This window comes from Hoplias malabaricus, chromosome 9 (genome assembly GCF_029633855.1).
Source record: "Hoplias malabaricus isolate fHopMal1 chromosome 9, fHopMal1.hap1, whole genome shotgun sequence".
NCBI classification, from domain to species: Eukaryota; Metazoa; Chordata; class Actinopteri; order Characiformes; family Erythrinidae; genus Hoplias; species Hoplias malabaricus.
Window position 1 is genome coordinate 28,090,871 of NC_089808.1, and position 26,468 is coordinate 28,117,338.

A 26,468-nucleotide genomic window follows, 5' to 3' on the forward strand; every position below is an offset into this window, starting at 1 on the left:
TATATGGAAGCGCACTACAGATGGCGGCCTAGCAAATCAGATCAAAAAGACACACACAGACACACAACCCACCCCACCAGTCTAATCCCCCAACAAGAAGCAATGAAAGAAAAGGCCTTCCTCATAAAGGCTGATGGAAATAACTGTGTAAAGCTCTGTCTTCTGACTCATGGAGAAAAGAAAGACAGACAAGTGAAAACAGACGATAAACTAGATATAAACCTTGAATGTCTATCTGAAATCAAAATGGACCTTTTTTATCTTGCTAGTTCACTTCCTCCAAGGAGTGATCAGATACTTCTTGGTATTGATATAATCTACTTTCCCTGCAGGTCATATAATAATGGTTCTGAGGCGTGACACTCTGAGGGTATATAAAGAAAATATCAGCTCACTTTGATCATTAGTACTGTTTCAATTGCTACGAAAAAGAAAGCATTAGGAGTAACAACATGTTGATGAAAATTGAGCATCGTGCTGTGCTTGACTGTTGATTCCAATATATTAGTCATCCACCCCACAGCCTGGCCGTAGACCCGAGTGATCTTTACCTGTTCCAAAGGTCTCAGTGGAAAACAATTTTCTGATGAAGGTGATAAATTAATGCGTTTTGCAAAATAAAAATAAAAAAAGGCAAATGCTAGATCTAAGAAATGTACAGAACTTAAGGCTGATTACATTTCCTGTGTGTTTTAGACCTGCTTCATACCTATATCCGAAAACTTGACTGAACACAACCCCGTATGGTCATATTTACCATGATTTTTTCTGTTACAAACATTTACAAAGTGTGTGGTTAATGTAATTAGTGCACAGTCCGTCTCTAAGTGACTGGATCAAAACTGAGAACCAGGTTCTGTAGTTTGTAAATTTGTATCTGAAACTTCCCAGGCCCTAGCACATGTTCAAACAGGACTTTATTTAATATGAAAACACCACTGGTACTGCAGTTTTGTCCTGGGTATAGACTCAGTTTGGTGGAGGGTGACGAGAGGGAGAAAGAGAGTGAGACTGAGAAAATGTAAAGTTAGTGGCTCTGTTCAAATTTGGGGCAAAATGTAGCACACTCCCCTGCACTGCCACAGAGATGCACAACAACGCAAATCTGCATCCATCTTGCTTAGAGTGTGACAGAAGTAAACGAGCAACAGAGAGAATCACAAAACACACACGCACATGTCTCTGAGGGCCCAAGTGTGCTACATTTGTAGATGTGGTGAGGGTGCTGCTCTGCTGGCTAGTCTCCTCAGCAACAAAACTTCTACAACACACACACCACAGTCTCCAATCAATTAGCAGTAGTCTCTCTCTGTCCCTATACTGAATAAACAATATTTTCTATACAGCAGTCGGTAATTTGTAGTTGACTATGTAGTGTGCTGGTTTTTGTTTGTGTCTACCTCAGTTGTACCTTCCCCAAGGTTCGAGGAGAGAGGAGGTGTATGTACGCGTGTTAGTTGCAGTCTGTTTCTGGAAACGTGATTCACCTCCTTACCATCACTCCCTTCGCTGTCCGGCCCTCTGCATGATATCATTTTTTCCATCACCCTGTACCTTCCTGAGGAACATGGCATCCCTCATTCATCTACTCTTCCACCCTCCCTCCTCCTCTCGTGCTCTCACCAATGATGAAACACACTGTTACACTGCAAAACAGACATGTGCTGTGAAAATTGCTTTCCAGCAAATCACTTTACATCCACTTAAACCTGACACATAACACAAACGCACAAAGACACACACACACACACACACACAGAGGGGCCAGGCTCTCCTCTCTGAGTGTAGCAGAGGAGGTTTATCTTACTCTTAATTTGACGGGAATAAAAAAAAAAAAAAAACACCACGGCATGCCGTTTCCTCTCGAAGAGAGCCCAGAAGAACAGAGGGAGAGAAGGCAGCCCCAGGGCAACACATTTTCTCTCTCGCTCCTCCTCCTCCCTTATGCCTCACTCCGCGCGCCGCATCAGTATGCTGCAGACACGCGTGTTCTCTCTCCACACACACACAAACACACACGCACGAGCCGTGAGCCTCTAAACACTGCAGCTTTGTGCTACTCTTTCTGCCTCCCTCCCACTAAAGACCATGTCACTGGAGTCAATCTCTCCTAAATGACATCATTCATTCAAGTCTGTCACAAGAAGCCTGGACTACTTCCCTGTATGCCATTTGTACACACGAACAAAACCTCACTGTCAATGCAGCTAATCGTGACTTGGGGCCATGAAAAGCACGCTGGAGGAGTCCTTAACACACCTTCCTGAAACTAGCCCTTACCTGCCTGGGTACATTCAGTGGCAAAAAGGGCCACACCAGCCAAGCCACATCTGTTCTACCGAAGAAATGTACTATGAACAAATCATAATTACTATTTACATAATTACAAATCATAATTACTTTGATTGGGGGAGGGGGTGGTGGTGCTGTATAGTCAGTGAAGCTCAAAGGATAGATGGTGAATTTAGAAACAAGGAGGTGGTCATAATGTTATAGCACATCAGTGTGTATAAATTCTGGGTGGATCTCTCGAGTAACAGAGTAGCATTTAAAATGTATTCCTCTTGTGGTTAAAGGCAGCCACATCCACAGCGCAAATGTCACAACTTTTAGTGTAAACCTGTCTCAGATGACCAAAGGGGAGACTCTAATGCACTTGATTTCAGAGATAATGGTTAATAACTACAATTTTGCTAGTACGGACCACGCCCATAGAGGCTGAGACGGGGAGGTGAACTCAGAAGTCTTTGGGGAGGAGTTCAGGGTGGCTTATGAATGCGTATGAAGCCGGACCCCGCCGTTGGATAAATGAACATGAGAAAAGGGTGTAGACAGGGTGGAGGTGGGAGCTAGTTTAAAACAGTTTGATAATGACCGAACACGGCTCAGAATATGGGGATCAGCAGGAATGACTCAGCGCGGAGGAGCGAGCTGACATAGTGAAGCAGTCGAGTCGAGATCCGTCTCCTGAGCTAAATGAAGCAAGTTTGTCTGACGCGGAAATGACGTGAATTTGCGGGGTATATTTAGGGCTGAGAGGAGGAGTTTGTGTGTGGTCACATTATGTTATTACATAACTTCAATTCTGTATGATGCTCAGTTCAGCTCATGTCCAGCTATTTAAACCTCTGATGTGGGGTTAAATCCTCTGAAATTCCACAACCCCCCAAGACAACCCACTTTGTTCAAAACAAAATGATCAACAAAGCCCTAAATTTTCTGTATTGCCAGTAAAGGAAACACAAAATGTGCAGGTCATTTTGTATTCCTCCGTTTCTCTCGTTCCTTTCTGACCGTCTGAAAAGGATTAGCGGTCTCAATACACACTCATCCACAAACTTCACAAACTGTTTCATCACAGACACCGAGATACTTGATCTGAGGGACACTGTTTGAGAAAGGGGTCCCAGGGTCAAGAGGTCAACTCCAGCTAGACGCCTTTTATTTCCTCCTCTTTCAGTGACCCCTCATGCTCTCACCTGTCTTTCAGGCTAGATTAAAGCCTCTGCAGCAGACGAGAAGAAAAAAAAGGGGGGAACAGAAATGCCACAACAGAAAAAATAAATAAATAAATAAATCATTGGAAAATACAGAAAGAGACCATCACACCTCAGTGCTGTTTCATCTGAAATGGGTAATTGGCATTGAAAGGAGGACAGGAAATAAAGAAAATAAAACGAGTTCAGCTACAGAAACAGAGAGAAACATGAATACAAGTCGCTCAGAAGCACAGTAATGATGCTTGGTATGCTAAGCATAACAGTTTGCCTGAGGTAGAGGGTGCTGCCCTTTTTTATAGCAATCCCAGGTCAGTCTGGAAGCTTCACTATTAATGATCAAGGCCAGTTTGTTACATGAAAGCTGGTCCTGGATCAGTTACGATTGTGCTGAAGTGAAGGATGTCATTGCAGGATGAGGGAAAGATGACAGGTTCATTGTTCTTGAGCTCAGGGAGAGGATGAATGACAGCCCCGTGCAAAGAGAAGGGAAACCGGCCAGCCAGATTCATGAGTCATAAAGCGTAATTGAGAGTGCCTGGTGGTAAGCCATCCGGTTAGGGGAGAACGTTCAAAATAAAGAGAGAGAAGGAGAGAGATTAAGAGAGAAGAGTGGAAATGAAATACCAATATGCACTGAGGGAGAGGGAAAAGTGAGGAAAAAAAAACAGTGAGGGGAAAAAGTTGACTAGTCTCTAACCTCTTAAACACACCAGGAACATACATCATTCTTGTTTAAACCTCTCATCTTCACTTTCAGTCTAAGAAGATTCTGAATGCCAGATGAACTCTGTAGAACCAAGCCCTGAGTGTACAGACCCATAGGCACTACAGACTAGAGAACTTTCTCCATGTCTGGTTGCTGTGCTACTGCTGCACTAACACGCCTGTGTGGTGGGGTTGTGTTTAGACTTCTACCATCTTCTGGTTCATGTCTGAGCTCCAGTCTGTTCTGGCTCCGAGCACCTCTTGTGCTTGGCTTTAGGGGGGTGGGGGGGAACCTCAACAAGTTTAATTTAAGGCCAGCCAAGGTGGATCAAAGCTGGGGCCGAGCTGCTAGATCAAAGTGGCAGCGCACATCCGTACGGATGGAGGGAGACCTTGATTAACCCCCAAAACTGCTTGAGGGGTGCAGGGGACAGGATGGCTGCCTTGAAGGAAAGAGAAGGAAGAAAGAGAGGAGGAAGGTGAAGGAACAACCCTTTAGAACTTTCTGCTAAACTCACTTTGAGTTGTGACTTCCAAAAGCGTGTAAATAGTCTACCTTAGGCTTAGTCCTACAGAGGTACAAGAGCTATTACTAAGGCTGTGTAATCATTTTAGCCTTAACTGGAAATAATTAGGTACATCTGAGGCTGTTATATACATGAAAAAAAAATACTTTGAAGGTTCTTCGTTTATCCGTACAATGCCATATAAGGGCAACAAAACAGAATCTATTTATGATTTTCAGACTTGCCTCACTTTCAAACTATGCGTAAGATCAACAGAGATGGCCACGTTCAGGAGTGTGGGGTGCTGAGATCCATTTCTGTTTATAGAAAAGGACTTTAAGCCAAACGTTCTTTGTAACAATACCTGTAACATGTGCATGAACTTCACAATCACTCAGAATCAGAGAAAAAATACTTTATGGAAATTGACAATCAGTAAACCAGACACGCACTCCCACAAGGAGTGTGTTGACTCTTAGTGTGGAATTTGTATCTTTGGCAGCCATTGCCCCATTGTAACTCATTTGTGTTTCCAAGATCTCATGAAAAACAGACATCCAAACACCAGAATTCCCAGCAGAAGGTATAATACCTTATTAAGCATTAAATACACATTAAACACGTGTTCAAACATAAGAGAGTGCTCCTCTCCCGCCCTGCCAACTTCTACCTCAGTAACAAAGCCAAGACAAAACATCTCATCAGACGAATGCTGTCATAAATATTTCAGCACATACATGACAGGAGAAGTACACATTTGGCTGGTTGTGAAATATTGAAATTCACCACCTTCAGATCTGTTTTGTAGCCTTAATATGCTTTATCTAAACTGTCCATTTTCAGATTAAAACATGAATTTGGCACAAAGAAAACAACTGCTGAAACACATTTTCCAATGAAGGAAGAGGGTACTAAAGGGAGTGAGTGAATATAAGGGGTTTTTGGATCTGTTTAATATGCAGCACAGAGTTTCTTTTATTATTGCATCATGACATTAATTTAATCTTCATTTTAGAAGACAGAAACAAGTTTAACTGTGCTACATGGAATTTGTAGCATTAGATTGTGAGCATTATAAAATATTATAAAATTTTTTTAATAATAAATTAATATTTATACATTTATAAATTATTTAATTTATAAATTAATATTTATATATAATTCCCTATGTATATATATATATAGGGCGGCATGGCGCAGCAGGTAGTGTTGCAGTTGCACAGCTCCAGGGACCTAGACTGAGGTGACTGTCTGAAGAGTGTGATGTGTTCTCCCTGTGTCTGCGTGGGTTTCCTCCGGGTGATCTGGTTTCCTCCCACAGTCAAAAAACACACGTTGGTAGGTGGATTGGTGACTCAAAGGTGTCCATAGGTGTGAGCGTGCGTCTCATCCTGTGAAGGACTGGCACCACCTCCCAGGGTGTGTTCCCCACCTTGCACCCAATGAGTCCGAGTAGGCTCCGGACTCACCGTGACCCTGAACTGTGTAAGTGCTTACAGATAATGTATTAAATTAATATGAATGATTATAAATGCGTGCAACATCCTACTAAAAACCTGTCAGTTTGAGATGGCAAGGCTTTTATCACAGAAACCCTTCAGTCTGAAGGAGAAATCTATATTACACAGTTTAAGGACATGTTGAAATCTAAATCAATCTCTTAACTTGTTTCTTCATGTCCTTGGTCGTATCAAACAATTAGTTGCGTGCCCACACATTCAAAACAAAATATTGTTTCTTTTGTAATTTTTCATCAAAGTGTACTGACTTTTACTACATACAGCAAGTCAAGTTACAAGTCAGTGAAGAAGTGCTAGTCAGTCAACATGAGACCCGACTGAGTCACCGGTGTGAGTTCCCCTCTCCTGCGCTCATACGTTCACCAAAGTGGTTTCTCTGGGCTTCTTCCAAGCTCTGTTTGAGATGGGCTTCAAAAGAGTCGACTGCTATTTCAAGGTGGCAGGGTTGTGTGTGTTTGTTTACAAGTGGGTATGTGCACACATGCTTGGCTGTACATCCAGGCTGTGTGTTTTGGACATGGGTGCAGATTCTGTGATTTTCAGCACTACCTGTCTGAATCAATTTCTCGCTCCACAGATGAAGCTTTCTCTCTTCTGTGAAGATTTATAAAACAATGTGTGTGTGAGCGCATGTGTCTGTTGTGCTTTTTGGTTTATTTTTTTGGTTTATCAACCTCAGCTCTATCATCTGCTTTCTCTTAGCATTTGTCCTTGGTAACATGTCCTCAGGAGAGGTGAGAGAGAAAATAGAGCAAGAAGAAAGAATGAAAGAATAAAGTATAACACTGATGGAATTCTGTGTTTTGGCGTTCTATACCTTTGAGATGACTGCCACAAGTTACTGAAAGAACATTAAACTGGAGATAAGCTCTGCTCTGGATTCTTTTATTTTTCTTTTCTCTGCTCTTTTCTTGCCAGCCTTGCTGTTCACCTGTGTGTTTACAAGGTACCCTGTGTGAATCTGTTGATAAGGCTATTGTGTGTTTGTAGGTTTATGGCTGTGTATGTTAATGCATAGAGAGTCTAAAAAAGAGAAAAGAATCTATTCAAGAGAGAGAAAGACTGTGTGAATACTGCAGCAGTCCAGTGGTGTGTGTCATGCTGAAGGAAAGTGGGGGATGACTGTAATTAACTGTAATTTGTTCTGGGGATGTTATGGAACCGAACAGCACCATGCTGAGAGAGAGAGAGAGAGAGAATAAGAGGGGAAACAAGAAAGAAATTGCAAAGAGAATGGAAGGAGGGAAGCAATGAATAAAAACAAGATAAGAAAGAACAGAAAAGCATGCAAAATCCGTTATTGCCATATGTTCTATAAAATTATTTCTCCTATTTTAATTGTTGCAAGCCATTTTATCTAGAGAAATGTAATGTATAGTCTTATTATTTGGTAGATATTTTTCTTGTTTCTTCCAATGGAATTGGATTAATTCACTACATAATAAATATAAATGCATAAACCTTTAAGCAATGTAGAATGTTTAGGAACAAGCTGCATAATCCATTTATATTATTTAAATAGCTTCATGATGAGAACAATTAATATTACTGATTTAGAATTTCACAAATAGCCAAGTGTATTATTGCGATTATAACACAGTTCATTATCGTCGTTTATTATTAAGTTTTAAAATAAAGAAGACAGTGAAAAGTTGTCTGTTTATAGACCATCTGTGAGATAAAATAGTCACATTCCGTTTTGCTCTTTTCAATGAACTCAGGATCTTTAACTTGTGTGATGTTAAACTCGTCTAAATCAGGACAGAAGCAATACAATGTCATGGTTTAACCATTGTTTACAGCGGATTCAGAGCGTAGTGATATACATCACACACTAAACGAGGCAAAGTTTTCTCTATTTAAGTTAAAAGTGAGTATTTTAGAGGGTCACTCAAAAGTAATGCTGCTGAGCTGGTGAACCAGAACAGCGGAGAAAAAAAGACGCGTCTTGATTCAAGATAAACACAATCACAGAAACCACATAGACATAGAAATTTACTGTTTTTGGTGTTTTTTTACTAAGATTTTCTTTTGTTTACAAATCAGAAAGTAGAGTCCACTGCGCCATAATTCTTTACTCTATTCAAAATAAGGTGCGTGAATGGAAAATGAACATGTTCCCCATTGGGTGAAAAAGTCCAGGCACGGCACTGTCTTGTAAGCGCTGCCGTCGTTGCTAGGTTACATGTATTTTACGGAGTGATACCTGAAGAGCTCTGGTCAGAGTGCCATTATCGTGTAATATCAGCTTCTCTTAACAAACCTTTACTTTAAAATTCTTAGAAGAATGAACAAGTTCTTATTTTTTTTTTTTTTTTATGGATGTAAACAAGAATGCCCAACTTAACAATTAAAGTGGGATCGCCCAAAGAGGCGCTTCAGGTGAACTCGTGCCCTAATGTAACCCTATCTGACAGCACTTCTTAGCACATGCACTGTTTTGTTATCCTACGTCTTGTTAAATCCTTTCACCGCAGGTAGCGCAGTGTGCAAGTCTTGCTCTTTCTTTGATGTTTTAACCACCAGAAGCCACGGCCAAGGTTTCCGACCACCTGGAGCGCTGTGTGCAAGGAGTACTATAGCAGCTTTACTCTCTGCCAGTCTGATTGAGTAATGCATTATAGTAAAAAGTCTCATTAAAGCCAGCTCTGGGATCAAGATTGCTGAGTTGTCCACAATTTCCACGTGTGAATCTGTGTTCATATATAGCTCAAACAAAGTGGAAATGAGATTTCACCCAAAGAGAGGCTACTGGTTGCACGGATACCAAGTACATTTGTGTTGTAATATGTGAAAGTGAGATTAGACGGGTGTGTTTGTGGAAGTGTGTGGGCAAAGGATTTCTTTCTTTAATGGTTTGTTAGTTTGCTAGGGAGGGAGAAGTGGGAGAGAATTGTTAGCGTGTGCGAGACTGTGTGTACAAATTAGCTTGTCTTTTTTGGCTCTGTGTGGAGGTGTGTGTTCGACCAGTGTGATTACACCTGCCTAAAGCCAGAAATACAGTGTACTATGCAATTTCAGCCCAGTTTGTTTGTCACTGACTAAACTTCAGAACTGAATTTTTGAATGGTTTCATTCACCACTGTTTATCATGAAGTGCGTAGCGGACGCTATTAACTACTACATGGTGACATTTTGATCACTTGTCTATGCTGTTTAAGCATCACTAACTACATTTTCAGACTCACGAATGAACCACAAATGCAACAATTGTATCAGAGAACAAATCTAGACAAAGAACAAAGGAAATAGCAGAACATTTGCATAAAGCAAGTCTATATATGCCAGCTTGGTTCTGTTGTAGCCAGGTAAGCTAGCTTGTGTTGAATACTGCAGAGGTGAAATATTTTATACGAAGGAAACTGCAAAAGTTACTGAACATCTTTTAAAAACGCGACAATTCTAACATGATAGATTTTAACACTGGAAAAACATGCCATACCTGTCAATTACAGTCGGCTTGATGATGTGTTTATGAACAGTTTCTTTTTAGACTGGCACTAGTGCATTTACAACACAGATAAATGTTTTAAGGCAGTAAAGGCAATATACATGTGATTTAGTGGGAAATTAGGGCATAGTTTTAATGAGGGTTGAAAACCTCTCATCCACCCAGGATAGTTCACACATATTGCTTCAGTGAATGGACTTTTGAGGTAAAGAAGTCAATACAGCACAAAAATAATTACCTTTACAATATAGCCACTGTGGGGGGGGGGGGGGGTTGAGAGAGAGAGAGAGAGAGAGAGAGGGTGAATGAATGTGCAGGAAGCCTGTGTGTGTTCATCAGCACCATATGCCCCCTTGTCCCTGAATGTTACCTGCCTTGTGTTTTGAAGCATCATGTGAACAGGCAGAAGCAGAGAGGATCAAAGGGAGAGATATGAAGAGGAGGAGGAAGAGAGGGAATGAGAGAGAAACAGAGAGAGAGAGAGAGAAAGAGAGAGAGAGAGGAGAAAGTTGGAGGAGGAGAAAAAGCCTCAGGCTCAGAGAAACAGCTGCTCCCCTCCGTTCCCTGTCTGCTTCCCTGGTGCTCCACACCTACGGAGGCCCATGCCAGATCCCGAGGCTAGATTAAAGATCAGGCTAGGCTGTGTGTACATGCTGTGGGCTCAGCCAGGTACAGTCTGTCCCCTGATACTTGTGTGTCATTTATCTATGCTAAGCCTCTGGTCCTTTGCGCTAGTGCACGCTCTGTAGGCATCGAGGGGGCCACAGCTGTTGAGTATGCACTTTAAAATGTCTCTAAATACTGCAACTGATACAGTGAGCAGAATAAAATTAAGCTACATCAACTTTAGGCCTAGCTCCAGTGCAGCAAGCAGTATAAAAGTTAAATAGTGTCTGGATCATAGCATTACAACTTTTGCTCATTTTCATTTTTAGATACGTTTTAGATACAGTTTACAAACACTGTACACAGTAGCATTAGAAAACTTAAAAAATAAACAAATTTCTGAATTCACAGAGTTAGTGATGTCATTAAAAGCCTTGCATTTACATGAACATGACTGTAAATACTCAAGTAAGAGGTGAATTCACTTACAAATTATGAACAGGATTTCAGTCTCTGTGATCAATCTAACGTGTTTACACATGGTCTGTAAATAGGTAATAAAACAAAAAATAAATAAATTAATAATCTCAGGTATGATAGGCCTCTGGATGTTTTTAGACAACGAATAGACCTCCAGAGGTTAAAAAATAGGAACTGACATGAGGATATTGCTCTATTCCTGCTCCATGTGTGTGTAACATTGATTTATTTTTGTTGTAGCTGGAACTAATTCTAAAGTCGGAAGATCAAAAACTGCATGAAAATAAACTTAAAATGCCCCAAAACTTAAACCACAAGTAACAAAATAGTTTGTTGTAAGTCAAACAATGAATAAAAGCTTGCAATTAATTTACACTTCAGCCACGTACAAACATTTGTTTTTCATCTCAAATATAGCTGTTCCGCCATAAAAACAGTGTTTCTGAACCTAAGCAAATGAGAGAACAGTTTCCCCACAACTTTGGTCATTGCCTTTATATTGTGCAACAATTACGTAGTTATGTTCTGGCGTCCTCTAACTGCTTCGCCATTTAAGGTGGAATGGTAAATCACCTTATACAGCAACAAAAATTAAGACCTGAATACGCCCTGCTAGTGTCCACATAAGCTTCAGGCGTGCTTTCAGGGTCTAATCTTTTGGATGACAATTGTAGACATTTCTAAACACTAGTCTTTTAATCACAACAAATTATTAACCTAATTACTGTGTTTTTGTCGGACTATTGTTGGGATACAGTAGAAAAACATTTGTTAACGTTATGTCATAAAGTCTATTATGTTCGTATAATTATTTCACGGACAAGGCTAAGAACGAATTCTAGCTAAAATTAATCAATAATGATTTTAGCAGTTAAATGAGTTGCTCTGGTACTCCGTTCACAAAGCATTGTGTTCTGAACTATTCCTTCAAGGCTTTATGCTAAATCACATCACAACCATCCATGTGTATTACATATTACGTTACATGTATCACAATACACAATATTAAAATAAAGCTAGGTTAAGGTCAACATCTTTGTATTGATTTTTTTTCCCTCTCTCTCCCTGTGTCTAGTAATGATGCCACTAGAAATATCAGAAATTTCAGAATTCAGCATAATTCATGTGTCCACTCCAAGAGCAATTCTCCAACAGAGAGCCCTTTATAGTTTAATGGAAATGAACCGAATGGCCTGAAAATATGCAACACCTCCCATTATTGAGGCCATGTGAAAGCAATACTAGCGTGTTTGTAATTTTTAGAATGAGTTCACACTACAGTGCCATGTCTTGCAACACTGGTCTGCACAGCTATGTTATTCTAATGAAGTATTCTTCTGTGAAATGTGTAAGAGACTGCAAGATACAGATTTTGTTTTTTTTTTTCTAAGAGCGCAAGACAAATCTTAGTATGCTAGCCAAAATGTTTCTTGGGTCAACAGCTTCAACACACCAGACATTTGGATGAGAAAAGGGACTTGTCAGTTGAAAGCATCTTATGTTTATTTCTTTATTTTTTTTTCTCCAAAAGGTTCAAAATCAGTAGAAAATGGAAATGTGAAGAAAGAAAATCAAACCGTATGAGAAAAAGCTTTAAGGATTGTGTTCATTTATCAATATGAGCAGGGCCTGTGGGAAATAAAGGTGTGTAGAAATATTGATAAGGCTTGAAGATGATGATTAGGAACAGGCCCCAAGAGTAAGAGAAGATCACTGTATCGACTGTGGTTCAAATGAATACTCATAATTGAGAATGGGTATCACCAATAGAAATGGTACACTTTAATGGATTTGATTTTACTTAGGGTGATGTTTGGTGCTCATAAAAACCAGCACCGCAATCAATGGATGGGGAAAAGCCACAGATAGTTCAAAATGTTCATTTGATTTTCATGTTCGCTGTAGAACCTAAAGCACAAACTTTAGATCAATACCTTCTGTGCTTGCATACACAATTTAGCCTCTGTGCATGTCTCTCTCTATCTCTGGCATATTTGTTGCTCATTTGAGCTTCTCTAGAAGCTGTGGCATCCATGCTATGTTGTACTGGTGCGCATGCTGTTGACAAGAAGAATGTTTTTTGATGCCAGCTTACAATCCCACACCAAGATACCACTCATTACTTAGTTTTAGCAGTTCTGATTAGACACTGAGCAGCACAAACATTCCTTCACACTATCGCAAATGCCTTTTATATGCACATACACACAGTGGGAACATCACTCACAGACATTCTCTTCACACGCACTGCATACTTCAGTGGGCAAAACGAGAAGGAATCTCCACGTTTCACCAAAGTGGCTCTGAAATGGCTGGTTCGCAGTAAAATTTACCAAAGCTAAAACATATTAAGTATGTAATAAAAATACTTTGGCAGCAGATGAAATGTTTCTGGCCGGGGCAGTGGGCTCTCTGAGCTGATATTGGCCAGTGTGCGTGTTGACGGCTTTCCAGGGCTGCTGCACGTTCTGAAAGAGCCGCAGCAGTTGCCCTACTTTGAGCCGTCAGCTACAGTACCCACACTTTACACCATTTAAAATAAAGATGCCAAAAATGGGGTTCTTCAGAGCACTGCCATAAAAGAAGTACTTTTGATTTTCTGAAAACTGAAACTTGATGGCTGCTAAAAAAAAACACTTGGTTAAAAGATTTTTCTGTGCCATCACTCCAAGGAAGGTTGCGAGGAACATTAATTTTTTAAATTAAGACTGCAAACATGCATATTAGTGCATAAAAAAGGGGTGGTTCATTGCCTCCTTTGCTGCATTTAATATTCTATGTATGTATATGTATATACAAGTGCATTTTTAATGTTTGTATGTCTTGGGATTTCTTGTACACCCAAACTGTATTTGTAAGGTAAGCCTGGAAGCCAACACTGTGAAAAACATAAAACAACATCTTTCATCTTTCAAAGTATGTGTTTTGGGGGGAAAGTCCTGATTCTGATTGTGCAGCTCTCCCCCCTTTGTTCCCTGGGGGGAGAGTTGTTTCAAATGTTTGTTTTCTTTTAATAATAATAACAACATTAATTAGAATTGCTGTTTAATGATTGTGTTTTGTTTGTTTGTCCGTCTCCTAACAAGGCTCTTATGTAGTGGGGGTTAGTAATTACTAATTGCTGTGAAGGCTAGAATAGGACAGGAAAGACTTGTTTTTGTTCTTCATTGTTGACTTGTATCCTCTCCCCTGGGGGGAGTTGTCAACAGGCGTACAGTGATTATAGGTGCCGATGTCAGCTTTAAAGGCAAAAACACTCATGCTTGTACTTTTATCATTTCTTTCCTTCTGAATTTGTGTCTGTTCTGTGCAGGCTGACCTTTTCCTGGCTGATTGGAGAATGTACAGAATTGCTGAAACAGACACACAAACACTGACCACGGTTGCCATGTGTGACTACGTCCAGTGACAATAGAAATACAGACCTATTGTACTCAATTTTTATCATCATATTAATTCAATGGACTGTATTCGTATGTGTCAGAATAGTGCTGTTAAAAAAAAAAATGAACATAGAACAACTGTCCTTCACTTTTTATGAACATTTCATGATGAACCAATAGAAAAGTTCCAGAAATATTTGGAATACAGTCTTTTTAATGGCTTTCCATTGTAATTTTAAAAGGTTTTTTTTTACCCCTGTAAAGTTATTAGTTTGGGAGGTAGAGGCTTTTAATTGGACAGTTCCAATATGACCACAAACTTACTGTGAACGATACAATTCAGCTCTGATGTCTACAAAATCCTTATGTTATCCTTTCATCAGGAAGGGCCTTACAAAATGCCAAAGCTAAATGTGTGTAGAACACATGCGCAGACATCTAGGGTGTGGTGGTCGGGGTCTCGCAGAGGTAAACGTTGTTTGGGTGCTTATGAACTCAGCATTCCAATATGGAATGTATTTCATGCAGCCATTGTATAAACATTAGATCATGACCCTCTCGTACTCCACAAGTGATATATCACACACACAAGCATGAAAACGACATCCGTCTCTCAGTTCGCTTGGATTTTTTTTTTTTTTTACCACATAAAACAAGACCCTTAACAATATTTACTTTCCTGGGTTAGTCATGAAAGGAATGCTTTCTTCACATATATTGTTGTAGCTGTAGCAGCTCATCTGTGTGTAAATAATGTGAGCAGGCGAGCTGGTAAACAGCAAAGATTTGATATTTTGAGCAGCTCTTTGGCTGCAGAATGGCTACAGAATGGCTTTGGGCTTTTCTTTCATCACTCTGCTATTGTGCCCACCTGCAGTAGGTGGGTGGTGGAGCTGCTGGCGTTCAAAAGCAGCCCATAAAGGAGTGAAAGAGCAGAAACACACATACACACATGCCAGAAAAGTGCAATCACCTCCTTATCACCACTCCCTTAGCTACCCAGCCCCCTGCACTCTATCGTTCTTTCCATCACCCTGTACCTTCCTGAGGAACATGGCATCCCTCGTTCCTCTCCTTCCCCATCCTTCCTTTTCTCTCTCTCTCTCTCTATCTCTGGCTCTCTCTCCCTCATTCGCTTGCTATGGCAGGGAACGCAGATAAGCGCAGGCTTGAGTATAGACATCAGGACCAGGTGGACCAGGTTTGGCACGGTTCAGAGTTTGCTTTAAAAAAAAAAAAAGTAAAGTGTTCTTTATCAGAGAACGAGTGTGCAGGGAATGGGTAAAATGAACAGATCCTCAGTTTGTCTTTCCTCTGATGGCTCAGGCCCACAGCCAAGGAGTGGAACATTTAAAAAAAATAAAACAACTGACAGTAGAACGGTAATGTTGGGGAGAAGTGGAAAGGGGTAGGAAGGAAAACGAGGAAATGAGAGAGTGAGATAGGAAATGGAGAAAGAGGTGAAGAAATGATAGAGGTAGAAAGAGATAAAAATATGGTGTGATATAGACAGAAAAACAGAAAGAGGGTGAGGAGAAATAAAAGAAAGTAAAACAAGGAATGAAAGATAAATATAGGGACTGAGAATGAGTGGAAACTGAGAAATAGAAAAATGAGCGAGCGAGCAAGATTAGGAGGGGGAGAGAGAGAGAGAGAGAGAGAGAGAGAGAGAGAGAGAGGAGGAGGTGGTGGTGTAGGTGTTTACAGTGAGTTCACACATCTGCATCAAAACCGGCTGACACATCTGGAGCTATTGCTGCATTTCACTACACACGTCCATACACACGTCCCAAAAATAACTAATCAGAAGGAAAAAGCCACAGCAACAGCCAAAGCATCCTCCGCCATCTGTCTTAGTGCACCAAAAAATGCAAAATCCTTTTTTAATTTACTTTTGGAACACCCAGTGAAATGTGATGTTTTTTTTTTCCTCCCCCTCCCCACTCCCATCAAACAGAGACAGAAACCCCGATCTTTGCCAATATGTTTCTGCGAGTATCTGAGTGTCGAGCCAAGCATCAGGAGAAGAAGTGAGAGAACTGAAAGCAGAAATGGAGCAGTGAGTCGCCCAGGTGATTCGCATCAGCCGAGCTTGGCGGAATCTTTTGTTTATGTAAGTGTAATGTATAAGGAAAGTGTTCATGAAATCAATGGCGATTAGCAGCATTCTTGATGAAGAGGGGAGACTCAGACAGGTGCCTGCAATTAATGGAAATCCATACCCCATCGCCAGCTCATTACGAGAACCAGTAAAGAACAGACGCGCACTCCAGGGATGGCTCGTTTACATAGTAGAGCACGCCGCCCTAATTATATTATTATCTATTATTAGTCTTATTTTTATAGTGCCTATAGATGTACTGAATGGGGTTGCGTGACTCCAGAGAATGGAGAAGGCTACACAAATTTGCTATTGATTTAACGCAAAGGAAACATTTTCACAAGTTAACACAGTTCACTGGGGTCTTAATAAACCATTTGTGACATCTTTGCTCAAAATACCACAAGGATCAAACTACACAGAAGCTCTGCTTTGTAGCCATTTTCATCCAGTTATTTCTTCAGGGTTCTCGTTTTCACTCTGTACTCTTATTGATCCACCTTTGTTTTGTTCTGTTTGTCTCAGTCTCTCACATTAACCCATGTCCTTAGACTTAGATGAGGGCCCGGGACAGTTTTAAAAGTCTCTGCAATATATTTAAGACTTATCCCTTTAATGCTACAGGAGAGAGAGGCAATTGGGTGTGGGGAGGCTGAAAAAAAAGAGACCTGGGAAGAAAAAGAAAGGCAGATGCACAGAAAGTGGATGAGAGGATCATCGGGGATTGAAAGTAAATGTCAGTGTCATTTGCCGTGTCCTCATAATGCTCTCAGGACCAGAGTGGCAGAGTGGAGGCTGACTCTAAATGGAAATGTACATATATACATATGTAGGGTCCCCTCAGCCAGGGCTCAGGGGTCTTCAGCGTGCAGCCACTTTTACACCAACAAAACTAATCTAATAGCACCTATAGCCCATTCAGAACACAAGCTCTCACACACTCACCTACTGCTGACTGATTTGAAGATGAAAAGCTGTGTTTATGGGCTACTGGAAAGCACTAATTGGAGCATGCTGCAGTACACAATGTAATTCAATATAATTGCATTCTTTTTATTCCCATTGATCCCATTGTCTCTTTGATTTTTGGCGTACTTTGATTTATTGCAAATGAAGGTCCTACCTCAATGTATTCCCAATTTAAATAAAGGGCTGAATGAAAGCTGCATGCAAGCATTTAAAGGCATGAATACAAATGCTTGTTTGTTGTATTGGTACAAAGTACATTTTATGTATAAACACTCAGGGACAGATCATGGTCTCAAGGCCACAGGGACCAGGCGTCTTTGGAGGTTCCCATTTTTCTTAGACGTCTTGCTTTTGCAAAATTGTGATCCATCATTACTTGTGTTCTGCATGTAAAACACAACATCCTGTCACAAAAACAGCCACAAACTGCAGAATGTCTGACTGAAAGTCAAACATCAATCATTTTTTTTCCAGGTATTGGTCACCTTTTGTTTTCAATGGCCATTTTCATTCCTCTGCAAGTGTACGCTGAGGAGCCTGAGGACAGCTAACATTTATACATAGTGTTCATTTATTTAGCCAGTTGACATATTCAAAGACTACTTCAGAGAACATTTGTACTGTGCTGTCCTCAGTTTTCGAGCTCGCTCAGAAGCCCCCAGGCGCTGACCCTAATGGCCTGACCAGTAATCCATCTGTGTAATTTGCATCCAAGTAAACATATATTTGGGGTGTAAAAAGAGAAACACCATATAAAACATTCACTGGCCATTTTATCAGGAACACCTGCCATTGTGGGTGGACAATTAAAGGCTGCAGTCAATCTGTTGCCGCACCATTTATCAAACCCCTACCTATTCATCACTGGAAAAGGACCATTATAGAACCTCCATTCAGCAGAAATTCTTTACATGGTGGATCAGTCACAGCAGAGCAGTGACACTGACATGTTAGTATGTGCTGTCCTGGTTCAACAGGAGATTTTAACACATTGTGAGCACTCACTGGCCACAGTATTAAACACACCAACCTTGATGGTACTCTTTGGGTTTTTATGTGATTTGGTAAGGGACTGTAGAATAAGATCATATTTTCCATGAGTAATTCCTGTCAGTGGAACAGGTTCACCTTTGTTCAGATGGTTTTAGTCAGTGTTCTGCTCTAAGCTTAACACTGAAACTGAGATGCTTTAAAAACCAGGACACTGCTGGGCTGAGAATGGTCCACCATTCAAAATATATCTGGTGAGTGGTTGATCATACTGGTCTTCTTGTGTCAATAGACTGCTGGTAAATTGTGCAGCAGCAGTTGGTATTCTGGGGGATAGTCAGTAACAGTAACCTAGAATGTGCACCAGTGTGCTGGGTGTTTATGATAAAGTGGCCAAGAACTATTTCATGTGGTGTTTCCATTTTTTTTTTCTTTCACTCCATTTACAAGCAGTCATGCTGAAAATTCCTCACTTAGATGCTTTAAAGTGTACTAGCCACATGGCAACGCGCACACACACACTAAAAAGTTCCCAAGGGTCCAAGGGACACTTACACAACTGTGGGAACCCTTCACCCACTAGTCATCCAGAGTCATTTAAAAATAAATAAATAAATAAGCACGATCTGCTAAGCGGCCTGCTCCGAGACACTTCACGGGAGATTATGCATTATGGAGCTCTTTGCTCTCTCTCTCACTCACTGTTTCACAGTCTCTCGCTCTCTCTCTCCTTATTTTCCAGGCCCCATTACGGATCAAAAGTATATTCTGATGCATGGATTTTAATTAAAAAAAAGAGAGTGCCATAGATATTAAAAATGTATGATTGGAAATTTGCCTCTGGTGTCTTCCTCTGTCTCTTCCTCTGCCGTGCTCTGTTGTGCTCTCGCACTTTCTTTTCATCCGTCCCCTCACTTCTCATGCGTTTAATATGAAGAATCATTGTTGAAACAGAAGGCCAGGTCTTTTCCTGATGGTTAATTAGGTTCCCTCAGTATCGTACAAAAGAGCTATCTCCAAAGGGTCCGCTGCTGGGGACACATCAGCCAATTCAACTAGTTTAGCAAGAGAAAAAGATGAGGAGGGAAGAGGAAGAAGAAGAAGAAAACAGATGAGATGGGAGGACAGCACGGGCATTTAGAGCGAGTGTGGTCTTGTTTTGCTTATGACTGACTGAAGTGGAGTCGTTCTCTGGCCTTGGGGCAAGTGTCCGTGCGTGTGAGAACGTTGCAAGGTATGTCAGGTGGCTGTTATCTTGGGAGTGGCCCCAGACTTCCGTTCACTGCAAACTGGGGCTGTGACTCTCGTCAAAACCAACCAACCCACCTCAACAAACCACATCAAATGCATACACACATACAGAACTGCCACTTGTTGGGTCTTAACAAAGCAGGTTTTTGAGTGAGCTAGACTGTTTAACCCTTAATTAACTCTCATTATCAACAACAAAAGCGGAATGTTACTTGATTATACTTATTAGTGTGTCAGTATGCTGATTCAATACGTCCAGTCAATACTGCATTTGTCTTCATAGACAGGAGAAAAACAAAGCTTTAGAATTGTAGGTTTTTGTCCTAAAACAAATAATAAAAAAGCTGCCACCTCGAGCCGGCTGCTCCTGAATGTACACGATAAGTATGTGTATTTCATAAGTAATTATGTGTCATGCAGACAGTCTATTAACTTTCTAATAAAGGGCACTTCTAGAGTATAAGGCACCATCTCATTCAGTTGGTTCAAATCCAATGAAAAAGTTTTAACAAATGAAAAGTTAAGTGAACAACCGCTGAAGAACCTGGATTTTCAAAAGCAAATCTGAGAAACCGCTTGGTAAACTCCCACCACAGAAGTTCCCAGAAAGAAGGAAAGCCAAAAATTAAAATAAAGAGAGTTGCAACCACACCTTAAGCATTGCTCCAGAGAGAGAGAGAGAGAGAGAGAGAGAAGCAGGTTAAGACAGAGAAGGTGACAGTGGCAGTATTGCAGCTTTTCAGCTCTTTTGCACTGTCTCCGTGTCGTTTTCACACCAGTGCCGAAAAGGTGCAGGCCCTGAGGAGGCCTCCAGCAGGCCCTGTGTTCCTGCCTTTCAAACATGTCACTCCCTTTAGTACATCTGCCTGACATGCGTGCACACACACATACACACACACACAAAAAGGTCTTAGGTGCCACCGCTGCTGTTGCTGTTATTTTTGATGTAACAATGTATGGGAGGGGGAAGAAAATAACAACAAAAAACAGGTTCTGTGTGGAGGTGTCAGCTGTGTGTGCAGACTTTCTCTTAGGGCACTCTATACACAAGAGCCATAGAGCAAACCTACACACACCAGACATTTGTGTCAGCATGAGGTTTATGTACCTCATTATGGAAAAGCACCATTTTCTCCATCCTTCCTTCCCTCACCCACTATTTCTCTCTCGTCCTGTGCGTTTTGTAATCTTCATATGAGCTGAGCCAATCACTAAGCCATGATGTGCATCTGCTAGCTAACATAACAACACAACAGAAACGGGTAGTTAGTGTTCTCCTTCAATAGTGTTGAGCTGTCCAAACATATTGCTTTAGTGGAAGACTGAAAAGAAGTGGTGGTTGGGTTCACTTGTCTTAAAGGAAATTTGAGTCAGTCTTCATCAGACCATCAAGATTGGACTGAGTAATTAGTAATATTGGGTAAATAATCAAACAAAGAGACTTTGTTAATCTTAACAGTTTAATTATGCAGATATTTAACACTGAATATGTTTAATCTTGGCCATACTTCTCGGCTCCGGCTCAATTCATCTCAACTGTACTGAAAGAAGCTTTATTGGCATGGCCACATTACGTTACCATATTACTGAGTGTGTTGTGTTGAGCAGTTTCACACAGAACATACACTACATGTTATACACTACATGTCCAAACGTCTGTAGAAACTCCTTGCAGTAATGAATATGTTGAGACAAAGACCTTGAAGATTCTTCTTAAAATGAAACAAAATGCACTAAAGATGCTGCACATGAGCCTGTGTTTCAAAGTGCAGTGCCAAGTGTGGGTTAGGGTGGTATGAGTCAACTTTGCAATTGGTTGTGGTGTGATGGAGCTCCATTCAATGAGCTGTTGTGGCTTTTGTGATCCTGAACTAATCATCCGATATTTGCATCCACCCTCACTAATGCGTTTGTGGCTGAAACCTCACAGTAACGATCCAGCATCTAGCGGAAAACCATTCCCAGAAGAGTGGAGGCTAATCTGATCAGCCAGCTTTTCCAACTTCACAGCAGTGTCTTTGAATAAAGGTCAGTTCAATTCAACACAGGTCTTCTATGAATTTTTCTGTCTCATATGAAGGAAAAAATAAAGGACAGAGCAGTCCCTCTGTCTCTAGTCCTCTCTCTGTTGTTCACACACACCTATAAAATCACACATCATGGTGCGTCATGAGCACTGGTGATTCAGTTGGGGGAAAACTAGAAGCTCAAAGCAGCTCCTAACCCCCGCTTTCTTTCTCTCTCTGTCTCTCTATTCCAGCCAGCAGTATTCATTTCCAGCCTCGCTTGCCCGCTCCTCCCTGCGGCCCAGACTGCAGCTCCTAATCAAACCTCCTCTACTGCAGCAACTGTCAGAATGAGAGAGAAGGGGGATATGTGAGAGAGAGAGAGAGAGAGAGAGAGAGAGAGAGAGGAACTAGTGAAGGTTTTTAACAATATGTACTTGGGAAAAACATATCGGGGGTGTATGGGCTAAGAAGTTGCATCGACTGATTTCTGCAGAGAAAAAACAGCTCAGCCTCCTATTACTTTTCTGATAACTGTGTGTGTGTGTGTGTGTGTGTGTGTGTGTGTGTGTGTGTGTGTGTGTAAGAGTACAATCTGCAAATACATACATTTTCAACTCATTTCCATGCATAGTACTCAACAAGATTATATTTGAGCAAGGCTAGATGGGCCTGCACACGTTTTCCTTTAAATTTTGCTGACCATTGAGCATCTATGTTGCTTGACTGTTCTGTGTAAGCATTCATAAATGTGTTTTTCTATTTTTTATGGAAGCATATTCACACCCATTTACACCACACACTAAAAATCCAGCCGCTGAATTAATTCTGAGACCGAGCTGAGTCATCAGACTCAGTTGATGACTGTAAATTCAGTGCACATGGATTCGACACATGCATATGACACATTCACACACACATCTGAAACCATTCGTTCATCCTTTAAAGAAAAAAAAAGGCCTGGAAAACCAGAGACCCACATACACACATTTTCTGACTTCAGGGTATGCGAGTCATGGCTATTCATGCTTCTTAATTCCCAGAAATGGCAGTTTAACATCATCTTTGGCTTGGTGGATGGGGTAATTCTGTAAACATACACAGACCAGCTCACACATAAACAATACATTAGTAAAAATGTAAACTTTGCCTGAAATAAAGGGTATCAACTTAGACTCTGTTCCTCCTCTGTTGCTGTAACAGCTTCTAATCATCTGGATAGGCTTCACTCTGGATCTTAGAGTATTGTGGTGAGGATTTCATGGCATTCAGCCAAAAGATCATTAGGTCACGTGAGGCAAAGTATGTATGTTGGTTGATCACTTCTGAATCACAAAGCCAGTCCAGGCCTTCCCAAAGGTATTGAATGTATATCTATTGTTCCAGAGAATGCGGTTGCACTCCACAGATTATACAAGCCGTGCATGCACAATTGAATATCTGTCTATAATGGCTGCATCTTCCAGCTGCTACACTGACATATTTTAAGGGGTATCAAAAAACATTGGGATATATAAAGAGCATTCACATCAGAAGCTTAGGAATTACAGTAGGCCTACACTACAGCAGCAGGGTTCTCTTTACTCCAAGGACTTTTTTACACATGCATGGTCATATTTGATTTAGTTTAGCTCTGGACAATGTGCAGGAGCAGCATTCAATACATTCATCAAAATGGCTCCTTGAGGGTGGCAGTGTTATAGGCCCGAACCCACTTGAGGCCAAGATGTGATTTGTTTTGTAAGAATGCGAGCCAAGTTTCACAACACCACTGAGGCCAGTGATTAAAAAGTATCTTCAAGCCTGAAATTCTGGCTGAGACTAAGCTTAAACCATGTCCGGAATCCATCCCATTACTGCCCTGGACTTTATTTATTTATTTTTTTACTTTATTTTATTTTCCCCCGTCTACATTTCTAATACATAATTCAAACACAAATCTGTGTTTGCCGAGCTGTAGGAAATGTGAGTAAATCTGCAAGCTGTTTTTATTCCCATCCAAACCTCTGAAGGATGTCCAGGAAATATTAGAACTGTTTAGGTTCCCCAAAACACACACACACACACACACTCTCTCTCTCTCTTTTCACCTCACATATTTCCCACCTTCTTTGTCCTCCATACTTCTCTTTTGTCTTATCTACTTGGTCTTTTATTCTTATGGTCTCTCTGTCTCTCGTCCTATTCTCTATGTCATTTCTTTCTCTTTCCTCCCGCTCTCTGATATTCACAATCAAATAAGAGGACAATATTAGCTGGCACGATTGCCTGTGCGTGCCAAGAGCTGGCCAGGTCTACAAAAGAAACTTGTTGAGTTACAGAGCAATGTTGTAAAATTTCTTTCTCATGGCTAATTGAATCCACCGATCTCCAAAGCAGAGGACACAAATCACCAGCACGCCTTGACAGGTGCTACTGAGGAGGGCCCAAACAAGAACAATGGACCCAATGAGGTGCAAACAGGATTGTTTTCTTCCTCTCAGGCACAGGCTTTCAAGTGCAACATGTGGTTGTGTGTTGTTTTGTAGACTTTATATATATATATACATACTTTTTCAATTCCAGGTGGACAGCGCCATGCCTAAAAGTAAAACACCAAAATATGACATTATTACATTCTCGCTTGAACAACGAAAGCAAAGCCATAGCAAAGTAATGACAATATCACATATTTGACGCACAAGAAAACAGCTTTCACACAACATCTTCATCACCTAGCAACTACTTAGCAGTGTGTGAAGAGAAGTCGACAAGACAAACTTTTGATTATCCATGGAGCAGATGGGCAGCATTAAATAGGTTTCTGGGACTGAGATCACGAGAGGTAATCTACATTTTTTTTGCTTGTTCTTTTGCAGATTATTGAAGAAAATAAAAAGATTAGGAGGCTATGCCATAAAAACTCAACACTCGTCAGCCATCCCACTCTCACCAGATGAACCTTCACACAATGTGTTTACAACTGGCTTTATCACTGTAAAATAAATAAATAAAAGAAAACAGAAAGTGTGTGTGTGGGGGGGGGAAGAAAGAAAAATAGTGAAGGCCATTTTTTTTTAAATAAAAATGAAAGGGGGTGGGAAAAGCCATTTCCATAGTAACAAGGCTATTGTTAATGCCCACCCAGGATTCCCATGTTAAACCCAAAGAAAACAAAGTGTGAATACACGAAGCTTCCCCATTCACCATCAACCACGCTGGCGCAGATAAGGCCTTTCTCTTTTCAGAAATAAATTACAAGGTCACTGACGGTAATGTCATGTCCTCGATTCACACACAGAGTAGGGAAAGACAGAGAGAGAGGCCAGGAGGGAAAAAATGCCCTTTTCAAAAGGATTTCGCTGAATAAAGACAAGACAGCATGTCTTACCCTACGTGTTTGAGACGCGTGCTTTAGCAGGAACAGCAGTTAGTGTAAATATTCGGCTTTATTCCACAAGTCTCGTTTTGGTTTGGCTTCACAATGGGAACTCGGAACACACACAAAGCAGGTGACCTCTTCTACATTCAGTCTAGTCCCTTTTGTACTGCTGGGATCTCCTCTTTGGAATCCTTTACATTAGAACTATACTAGCACTTGTGGCCTTAATGACCAACAGGTGAGTGTGGGAATAGGGACTTTTCTGTTCAATGACTTAATATAGGTATTTCACTTTAGAGTACATTAGACAGGAGTCCTTATTCTACTACTCTGAGTGCTGTTGTCATTAATCCTTAAATATGTACATTTTGTAGCAAACACATGGATATGAACAAAGGGTTATGGTCCTATGGTCTGTGTGGATCCCAATGCCTGAGGTCAGTGACAGGATCTCCTTGCAGTAATGAATATAATGAACATATTGTGACATCATTCAAATAAGATATTAAACAAAAGGCATGACTGAGACCATCAAATGATCCCTGGGAATTTCCTCTAAAAGAATCAGGGTGTTACCCCTTTTTGTCCTGCTACATGTGCCACTGTGCACAGTTCTGGCCTTCTAATGTTCATTCATTCATTCATTCATTCATTATCTGTAACCGTTTATCCAATACAGGGTCGCGGTGGGTCCAGATCCTACCTGGAATCATTGGGCGCAAGGCGGAGGGGGTGCCAGTCCTTCACAGGGCAACACAGACACACACACACATTCACACCTATGGACACTTTTGAGTCGCCAATCCACCTACCAACGTGTGTTTTTGGACGCCTTCTAATGTTCCCCACATTTAAATAAACAAAATAGGGCAAAATAAATACAATCTTTTTTTTTTTTTTTAACTCTACTTAATACCTAATATGTGGTGAGCATACTGGGGAGGACTGGCTACCATCACATCCTCCAGATGGATGCTGCACATTGGTGGTAGTGGTCGAAGCAACCACCAATCTCTTTAATTTTGTCCTTAAAGAGAACATATTATGCATAACTCAGTTTTTGTGTGCTTTTGTATTTCCACTTGGGTCTCTACTGCTCCTAGAAACACTCCAAGCACCAGCAAAAAAAAAAAAATTCCATCCATTTTCTGAGAGTCAGTTGAAAGACTTTTGTGCCAGGAATCACATGCTTCTACGAGCTGTTTGGATGACTCGCTTATTGTGATGTCACAATAAGGAAATTTGCATAGAACCACCCTGGCATCACCCCTCACCTGCATAAACATGTGATGGGTGAGGCGTGGCCAGCAACAAATTATTTGCATAAAAGTGACAGAGCCCTTAAACGGTTCATTGTGCAAGGGACTGAAGCTGGCAACAATGGAGCTGTTGAGATCTCTATGTGAGAGTGATTTTGTACAAAGGACTTCATGAACATGTTTTGTATAGTCCATAGGCCTATTCAAACTTGTTTTAAAAGAGGTATAATATGTCCCATTTAATGTTCTAAAAATACATTAAGCACTCTGGGTGTCTAAAAAAATAACTATATAAGTGTAATTATAATTACCTTCATCAAATTTTACTGCTAGTGACAAGCCAAATCAGTCAGAATTCTGTTCAAACTTGTGCACAAACT

The 26,468-nt window shown here is 40.8% G+C and overlaps 1 protein-coding gene across 6 annotated transcripts in view; it reads right to left on the reverse strand.

Moving 5' to 3' along the window:
* pcdh7b (protocadherin 7b) overlaps window positions 1-26,468 on the reverse strand; it is a 137,885-nt gene that overhangs the window by 93,405 nt on the left and 18,012 nt on the right. The window contains exon 2 of one of the 6 annotated variants that reach the window (XM_066681744.1): window positions 20,800-21,810. The exons of the other annotated variants lie outside the window; for them this stretch is intronic. Within the exon in view, the coding sequence (XP_066537841.1) occupies window positions 21,799-21,810 (12 nt within the window). The 3' untranslated portion in view covers window positions 20,800-21,798. Of the gene's footprint in view, window positions 1-20,799; window positions 21,811-26,468 lie in introns of those variants that run through there. 6 annotated transcript variants of the gene reach the window in all.